The sequence below is a fragment of the Leuciscus leuciscus genome (genome assembly GCF_965113295.1).
Source record: "Leuciscus leuciscus genome assembly, chromosome: 18".
Taxonomy (NCBI): Eukaryota; Metazoa; Chordata; class Actinopteri; order Cypriniformes; family Leuciscidae; genus Leuciscus; species Leuciscus leuciscus.
In genome coordinates, this window is record NC_138742.1 from 1,860,569 (window position 1) to 1,870,568 (window position 10,000).

General features: G+C 39.0%; 1 protein-coding gene across 3 annotated transcripts in view; it reads left to right on the forward strand.

Moving 5' to 3' along the window:
* syde2 (synapse defective 1, Rho GTPase, homolog 2 (C. elegans)) overlaps positions 1 to 10,000 on the forward strand; it is a 47,643-nt gene that overhangs the window by 3,406 nt on the left and 34,237 nt on the right. For 2 of the 3 annotated variants that reach the window (XM_082145818.1, XM_082145820.1), the window contains exon 2: positions 9,435 to 9,737. The exons of the other annotated variant lie outside the window; for it this stretch is intronic. In XM_082145818.1, the coding sequence (XP_082001944.1) occupies positions 9,435 to 9,737 (303 nt within the window). The remainder of the gene's footprint in view (positions 1 to 9,434; positions 9,738 to 10,000) is intronic. 3 annotated transcript variants of the gene reach the window in all.

Here is a 10,000-nt window from a genome sequence, read left to right on the forward strand (position 1 = left end):
CATCATAGACCTGGATCTGAAGAGTTTTGGGATGTGGCGACAGGAATAATGGGAAAACTCCCAGAATCCTCGAGCAGAAGCATTATACAACGATTTTTGTAAAGAAACACACTTTTATTTAGTTATTTTATTGTATTTCATTACGTGCACGCTTTATTGGATCATCCTTCTTCGGAAGTGTTTCGTTTGGCTCCTGGTGTGTGTGTGTGTGTGATTGTTTCCCGACTCCCTTGAGCTACAGCTTCTGTAACTGAATACGCTGCTCCATATTTAGAAGTGTCTAAAGTTCACGCTTGTTTGTGCGTCTGGTGTGCACGTGTGTGTGTGTAAATATTCAGAGGAAGGCAGTAAATGTGTGTTGGCTGGAATTCTCTGCGTGTGAGAGCTTGTCCTCCGTTATGAAAGACCCTTTAAGTGAGTCTCGGCATTCACAGCTGAGCTTTTAACTCTCTAACCTCGATCGCACACACTCTGTAATGTCCCGAACCCTGCAGCTGAACAACATCTGAGAGAGTTTCTCAATCAAACGCATGTTTCGGGAATCCGGATGCTCTTTTTCCTACACAGCTTCATCAGGTCTTTAAAGAGCCCATTGATAAAGTCTTGGTGTTGTTTTTAGGCTCTACTAGACAGAGTTGTGTGTAACTCATTACAAGTCACTTGAGTTATGTAATCAGATTACTTTTTCAAGTAACTAGTAAAGTAACGCATTACTTTTAAAATTTGCAACAAAATATCTGTTACTTTTTCACATTTATTGTGAGTGAGTGTGTGTGTGTGTGTGTGTGTGTGTGTGTGTGTGTGTGTGTGAACATGATGGTTATTGTAGTTGCAGACTAAATGTGAACATACATTCACTCATCTCACTTGCACAAAAAAAGATCATATTCAATATTTCTTTAATGAATATAATCAGTGAAATGCAGAATCAGAACACTATGCAAACGTCCAATAACTAAATATGTTAAATAAAAATGTATCTCACTTTATTGACCGAAGTACTTGCTTCTGGCCTTCAATGATTCAGTTAAACCATAAGCAAAATACTTTAGATTTTTTTCTTATTGGTAAAGTGTTAAACTTTCTTCTCCTGCATCTATTCTACTGTGATCCAGAACAGCAGCTGAAAGATTTGCTTGTTTGCTTTCCTCTACTGAACACTACTGTACTCTCTCTACTGTACTCTATCTCTACTGTACTCTCTCTACTGTACACTATCTCTACTGTACTCTATATCTACTGTACTCTATCTCTACCGTACTCTATCTCTACTGTACACTACTGTACACTACTGTACTCTATCTCTACTGTGCTCTGTCTCTAGTGTACACTACTGTACTCTATCTCTACTGTACTCTATCTCTACAATATATCTACTGTACTCTATCTCTACTGTTCGCTACTGTACTCTATCTCTACTGTGCTATATCTCTACTGTACACTACTGTACACTATCTCTACTTTACTCTACCTCTACTGTACACCACTGTACTCTATCTCTACTTTACTCTACCTCTACTGTACACCACTGTACTCTATCTCTACTGTTTACACCACTGTACTCTATCTATTCTGTACTGTACACTACTGTACTCTCTCTACTGTACAACACTACTCTATCTCTACCGTACCCTGTCTCTACTGTACTCTATCTCTACTGTACACTACTGTACTCTATCTCTACCGTACTCTGTCTCTACTGTACTTTCTCTACTGTACTCTATCTCTACTCTATCTCTACTGTACTCTATCTCTACTGTACACTATTGTACTCTATCTCTACTGTACTCTATCTCTACTGTACACTACTGTACACTATCTCTACTTTACTCTATTTCTACTGGACTCTACTGTACTCTATCTCAGCTGTACTCTATCTCTACTGTACACCACTGTACTCTATCTCTACTGTACGCTACCTCTACTGTACTCTATCTCAGCTGTACTCTATCTCTACTGTACTGTATCTCTACTGTACGCTACCGTACACTACCTCTACTGTACTCTATCTCTACTGTACTCTATCTCTACTGTACTCTATCTCTAATGTGCACTGTCTCTAGTGTACACTACTGTACTCTATCTCTACTGTACTCTATCTCTACAATATATCTACTGTACTCTATCTCTACTGTTCGCTACTGTACTCTATCGCTACTGTGCTATATCTCTACTGTACACTACTGTACACTATCTCTACTTTACTCTACCTCTACTGTACACCACTGTACTCTATCTCTACTGTTTACACCACTGTACTCTATCTGTACTGTACACTACTGTACTCTCTCTACTGTACAACACTACTCTATCTCTACCGTACTCTGTCTCTACTGTACTCTATCTCTACTGTACACTACCGTACTCTATCTCTACCGTACTCTGTCTCTACTGTACTTTCTCTACTGTACTCTATCTCTACTCTATCTCTACTGTACTCTATCTCTACTGTACACTATTGTACTCTATCTCTACTGTACTCTATCTCTACTGTACACTACTGTACACTATCTCTACTTTACTCTATTTCTACTGGACTCTACTGTACTCTATCTCAGCTGTACTCTATCTCTACTGTACACCACTGTACTCTATCTCTACTGTACACTACCTCTACTGTACGCTACCGTACACTACCTCTACTGTACTCTATCTCTACTGTACTCTATCTCTAATGTACTCTATCTCTAATGTGCACTACTGTACGCTACCTCTACTGTACTCTACTGTACTCTATCTCTACTGTACACTACTGTACTCTATCTCAGCTGTACTCTATCTCTACTGTATTCTACCTCTACTGTACTCTATCTCTACTGGACTCTACTGTACTCAATCTCTACTGTACTCTATCTCTACTGTACACTACTGCACTCTACTGTACTCTATCTCTACTGGACTCTACTGTACTCTATCTCTACTGTACTCTATCTCTACTGTACTCTATCTCTACTGGACTCTACTGTACTCTATCTCTACTGGACTCTATCTGTACTCTATCTCTACTGGACTCTATATGTACTGTACTCTATCTCTACTGTACTCTGTCTCTACTGTACTCTACTGTACTCTATCTCTACTGTACACTACTGTACGCTACCTCTACTGTACTCTATCTCAGCTGTACACTACTGTACTCTACTGTACTCTACTGTACTCTATCTCTACTGTACTCTACTGTACTCTATCTCTACTGTACTCTATCTGTACTCTCTCTACTGGACTCTACTGTACTCTATCTCTACTGTACTCTATCTGTACTCTCTCTACTGGACTCTACTGTACTCTATCTCTACTGGACTCTATGTACTGTACTCTACTGGACTCTATCTCTACTGGACTCTATATGTACTGTACTCTATCTCTACTGTACTCTATCTCTACTGGACTCTATATACTGTACTCTATCTCTACTGTACTCTATCTCTACTGTACGCTACTGTACGCTACCTCTACTGTACTCTATCTCAGCTGTACTCTATCTCTACTGTACTCTATCTCTAATGTGCACTACTGTACGCTACCTCTACTGTACTCCACTGTACTCTATCTCTACTGTGCTCTACTGTACTCTATCTCTACTGGACTCTACTGTACTCTATCTCTACTGTACTCTATCTCTACTGTACACTACTGTACTCTACTGTACTCTATCTCTACTGGACTCTATCTCTACTGTACTCTTTCTCTACTGTACTCTATCTCTACTGTACTCTATCTCTACTGGACTCTACTGTACTCTATCTCTACTGTACTCTATCTGTACTCTATCTCTACTGGACTCTATCTGTACTCTATCTCTACTGGACTCTATCTCTACTGGACTACTGTACTCTCTCTCTCTACTGTACTCTATCTGTACTCTATCTCTACTGGACTCTATCTCTACTGGACTCTATGTCTACTGGACTCTACTGTACTCTATCTCTACTGGACTCAATCTCTACTGTACTCTATCTCTACTGTACACTACCGTACTCTACTGTACTCGATCTCTACTGGACTCTACTGTACTCGATCTCTACTGTACACTACTGTACTCTATCTCTACTGTACACTACTGTACTCTACTGTACTCTATCTCTACTGGACTCTACTGGATCCTATCTCTACTGTACACTACTGTACTCTATCTCTACTGGATTCTACTGTACTCTATCTCTACTGTACTCTATCTGTACTCTATCTCTACTGGACTCTATCTCTACTGGACTCTACTGTACTCTATCTCTATTGTACTCTATCTGTACTCTATCTCTACTGGACTCTATCTCTACTGGACTCTACTGTACTCTATCTCTACTGTACTCTATCTGTACTCTATCTCTACTGGACTCTATCTCTACTGTACTCTATCTCTACTGGACTCTACTGTACTCTATCTCTACTGTACTCTATCTGTACTCTATCTCTACTGTACTCTATCTCTACTGGACTCTATCTCTACTGGACTCTACTGTACTCTATCTCTACTGGACTCTATATGTACTGTACTCTACTGTACTCTATCTCTACTGGACTCTATATGTACTGTACTCTATCTCTACTGTACTCTATCTCTACTGGACTCTATCTCTACTGTACACTACTGTACTCTACTGGACTCTATCTCTACTGTACTCTACTGTACTCTATCTCTACTGTACTCTATCTCTACTGGACTCTATCTCTACTGTACACTACTGTACTCTACTGGACTCTATCTCTACTGTACACTACTGTACTCTACTGTACTCTATCTCTACTGGACTCTATATGTACTCTATCTCTACTGGACTCTATCTCTACTGGACTCTACTGTACTCTATCTCTACTGGACTCTATATGTACTCTATCTCTACTGTACTCTATCTCTACTGGACTCTATTTCTACTGTACACTACTGTACTCTACTGTACTCTATCTCTACTGTACTCTACTGGACTCTATCTCTACTGGACTCTATATGTACTGTACTCTACTGTACTCTATCTCTACTGTACTCTACTGGACTCTATCTCTACTGGACTCTATATGTACTGTACTCTACTGTACTCTATCTCTACTGAACACGTGTGAATCTGCATTTCCTTCAGCCTGAGGATTATTTTTTCACTTTTGGTGTGAAAGGGTCTTTACATTTGCCCAAATATACAGTATAACTTTTTTATTATAAAAAAACAAGCCCAGCCCATGTGAAAAAAAGTAAGGTAACGCATTACTTTTCTAAAAAAGTAACTAAGTAACACAATATTGTAATGCATTACTTTTAGAAGTAACTTTCCCCAACAATGCAACTAGAAAAGGTTTTCCTGCTTGAATGTTGATTATTTTCCTCATATTCTCCATTGTTGCGGCTCCTCTCTTCCCAGTCTGTCAGTAACGCTCTGTTTACTTCCTGTCTCTATGAAGCCCCTCCTTCTGAAAAGCACACTGTGCTCTGATTGGTCGGCTGGAGCAGTGTGTTGTGATTGGTCGAGTGCTTCTCCCTTTGCTTTGAGCTTTGAGCGTTGTAAGTTTGCAGATGTTGTTTATGCTCAAACAGCAACATTACACACTAACTAAAGTTAGAAAAGTCAAATCATAATCAACCACCCCTTTAATTCTGTGATTTGTGGATGTTGAGAAGAAATATCTGCAGTCGTGTTGTTCCCTCTGAACTGTGTGAATTACAAATTATTGCGGACAATAAAATTACAGAACACTGACAGAGCGAGTGAATCTGTGTGTGTGTGTGTGTGTGTGTGTGTGAGTGTGTGTGAGAGTGAGTGTGTGTGTGTGTGTGTGTGTGTGTGTGTGTGAGTGTGAGTGTGTGTGTGTGTGTGTGTGTGTGTGTGTGTGTGAGTGTGTGTGTGTGTGTGTGTGTGTGTGTGTGTGTGTGAGTGAGTGTGAGTGTGTGAGTGTGAGTGAGTGTGTGTGAGTGTGTGTGAGTGTGTGTGAGTGTGAGTGTGAGTGTGTGTGTGTGTGTGTGTGTGTGTGTGTGAGTGAGTGAGTGTGAGTGTGTGTGTGTGTGTGTGTGTGTGTGTGAGTGTGTGTGTGTGTGTGTGTGTGAGTGTGAGTGTGTGTGTGTGTGTGTGTGTGTGTGTGTGTGTGTGAGTGTGTGTTAAACTCGAGGCCTGTTGGAACACACCTCAGTGGTTCAGGTCGACGCTGACCTGTAGTTGTTCCTCTCTTCTTGTCCTCCATCTCCGGGTCTCCGTGCGTCTTTACAGGAGAATCAGCCGAGAAGGAGAGATCCGTTAAAGAGCTTATCGAGAGCGTTCAAATCCTCCTTACGTAAGACCAGCATCACATGCTTTAGTCGCTGGTGAAACGCTTCTGTAATAACACAGGAATAATGATATACTCACACTGTTTTACGAGGGAACCCGTCTGGGAATGAGACCTGCTTTTTATAAAGCTAGAGAAACGTGATAATGCATATCACAGCCATCTTTACTGTAGCGTGTCACGGCAAGACTTAATCTCGTCCGTAAATCACGTCCCACACACACACACACACACACACACGTAAGAGACAGCAGAGCTGCAGGATTCTGGGTGAACTGAGAATCAACGTGTGTTTGTTTGAAATAGAGATCATGATTCTGAATAGACAATTATTGAACATGACGTGATTTACTAGAGCTTCTGACTAACTGTTAATGGCTGGAATCTATTTAATATATATATATATATATATATATATATACAGTACTGTGCAAAAGTTTTAGGCATGTTAATATCCCAGTACTTCATACTAATGATCTGAAAAGACAGAAATAATGATACAGTGCAGCTCTAATATACAGATATACTGATGTGCTATTTTGAATTAGAAAGTAAATCTTTTGAATGGTAGTGTACATATTGCATAACTTGTTTTGGACTAATCTAATGTCATGTGACTTTGAATGTCATTGATCTGCAAGAACAGTGACAGAAACATCCTCAGCCTGAACTCCTAGATTAGCAGAACGCTCGTTGTTGTTCATTCCCGAATCCCAGAATTCCCGTGGGGGGGAAACCGGCCTCCGGAGCCTGGAATCCTCTGGCGTTTCGACAGAACACACACTGTAATGAAGTGTTTGAGTTTTATTTTCAGGTCTCCTTTTGACCTCTCTAAACACACACTGGCCGAAGCACTGGAAGTCGTCGCATGGTTTCGTGAGAAAGTGTCTGAGATCCACGGCTTTATAAAGCGCTTCTACAGTGTGTGTTTACAAGCAACATTTGTCATTTCATGTCCTGATCCAGTAGCTTTTACTGAGATGTGCTAAAGAAGATTGTGTGCGTCATGAAACCCCCTCTAATAAACAGTAGTTTTGTCCATAACTTTTGCTTTGAGTTCATAATGTTCTCCTGAATGTTGACAATTCAATTTTGGCAGAACAAGTATTTAATATTGTGTTATTCTCACAGTGAATGTTTTCCCGATTTTTCATCCACTGGAAGTTTTTTGGGAAAACATCACATATGTCCATCTGACCCTTTTTTCAAATAAAATATAATAATAAATTTTTTTAAATACAGAAACAGTAACTGTAATTTTAGTATTATGTATATACTATTATAGATGTGAATTTGCTTTTATTTGTATGTTTTCAGCTGTAAAATGTGACAGATGAAAACATAAAACTTAAATGCTACTTCAAAATATCAAGAAAATATCAAAAATACATAATACTAAAATTACAAGTTATCTTTTTTTTTTGACAAAATGAAAGTTAGTTGTATAGTTGAAAATATAAAAATATAATATAAAATATATATAAAAATTTATATAATTTGTCAAATTAAATATGAACTATTGAACATAAGAAAATTTTTTTTAAATAGTAAAAACTTGTAACCGTGTAATTTTAGCATAATTTATATACTATTATAATTTTTATTTATATTTTGATGTATTTTTATTTTGATATTTTCATCTCTGAATTTGTCAAATTAAATATGAAAATTACATTTTTTAAATAGAAAAATGATTTGTAAACTTAGCATTATTTATATACTATTATAGATTTATTGATATTTTGAAGTAGCTTTTATTTATATTTTCAACTGTGCAACTATTACATTTTCTTCATTTGTCAGTATTACAGTTTTTATTGATATGTATTGATATTTTGAAGTAGCTTTTTTATTTTCAGTTTTAATAGTTTAGTAAAATTAATTTAGTGCTTTTGTCAGTTTATTAGTTTTAGTTTTTTGTTAAATATTTAGGAAATACAGGAAAATGCAACATGTGCAGCTCAAATCTGTCATATCGGCTACATAAAATCATAATGAGAACATTATAATTGTGTGTTTTGGGACGTGGCTTATAATGGTGAAACTTATGTTTTTATAATCAGGCTCTCAAAAATGATATAAAAATTTGTATTCAGATTTATTGGTCAATATATCGGTTATCGGCTTTCAAATATAACGAATTATCGGTTATTGGTATCGGCCAAAATGTTCATATCGGAGCTTCCCTATTATATTTTATTTCAGCTTTATTCAATTAACAAAAATGTTTTTTTCAGTAGTTTTAGTTTATTGAAAACAGCACTGGTTGCAAATATTATAATTTGTTTGCAGAAGGTTTTGGGTTTAATTTCCTCCTGAGGACTTTAAGCAGGTCGTGTCCTAAAGCTGGGGTCAAACTCAGTGTCCAGAGACTGTATTTACACTCACTGAGGTGTTTATGTTCCTGTTCTCTGAGCTCTCGTACGCTAGTGCCAAGACATCTGCGAAAGTGTTTGGAAAGCATTTCAATCTGTAGAACCGATCATCTCTTCATCTTTACTACTAGTTACAGCAGCAAATAAACATGAACGAACATCAGAAGGAATCATTACTGAAAGATATTACAGATGTTTTCAGATGAATAGCTCTTTTAGTCACTCCTGGATAAACGGAAATGTGCAGTGAGGCGGATTAGCTGAGGTGACGTGACGCTAACGCTAGCAAACAAACGGCTAGCAGTGACATCAGCGGCAATCCACCTGTCACTCAAGTGGCCACGCCCTTAATTATGCAGAACTTTAAGGCTTAATATAATTTAAATGGATGAGTTATAAAAATATTCACCCCCGTCACAGTCGCCATGACGGGCAAGATTAGCTATATAGACCAAAACCACGTTTTGCACCAGTCTGTAAACGTGTTTTTCTGCTGTAAAGTTGGGCATTTTAACATGGGGGTCTATGGGATTGACTCTCTTTTGCAGCCGGTCTCTAGTGGCAGGTCGATGAATTGCAGTTTAAGTCACTTCAGTGTTGGATTCAAGAGAGAGAGACCAGAAGGTTGGCGCTTGGGATGGACTTGCATGTTTTGTGCTAATCACAGATTAAATTAATTTAAACTGATTATGCCCTGATTTTCTAACCGGATGCACTTGCATGATGTGCTAATCATAGAAAAAGATCCCATAAATTATCTAAAAATCGAAGCGAAGTTTCTTTTGTGACGTTCTGCGTTTTCATTCGTAGCACCGATGGAGTGTGTCGGCGGGTCGTCAGGTGTGTATCCGCGAGACCTTTTCGCCCCGTTCAACCACATCACCGTCTCCAAAAAACGCAACTGGCTCCAGCAGAGCGTCCTGAGACCCCGGCTAGCCGACGACAACGACGCCGACGACGAGGGAGAGATTTGGTACAACCCCATTCCTGAGGACGAAGAACCCAACTGCGTTCCCGCCATCACGGTGTCTCATACGGACGGCGACGGGGCCGACGAAAGACCGACGCTCGTGTGCAAGACACAGGAGGAGAACCTCACCGTCAGAGCGACAGGTATTTTAAAAATAATCTTTTGTCTTTTCTAGAATAATGTATTTTCTTTTGGTCTGTGCGATACCTCATGTTTCCAATTTGCCAGTTTTCATTGTCAATTGCGTTCGTTCTTGTTGCGCGTCCTCAAACTGGCGACCCGCGCGAGCGTCGAGTCTGTGGAGGCGGGAGAAACCACGATCTCCGATATTTTGAATTTGGACTGCAGTACCTATGTCCACCACTAGCTGTCATTCAGCTAAGCTAGCTAAAGCTAGCTAAAGTCA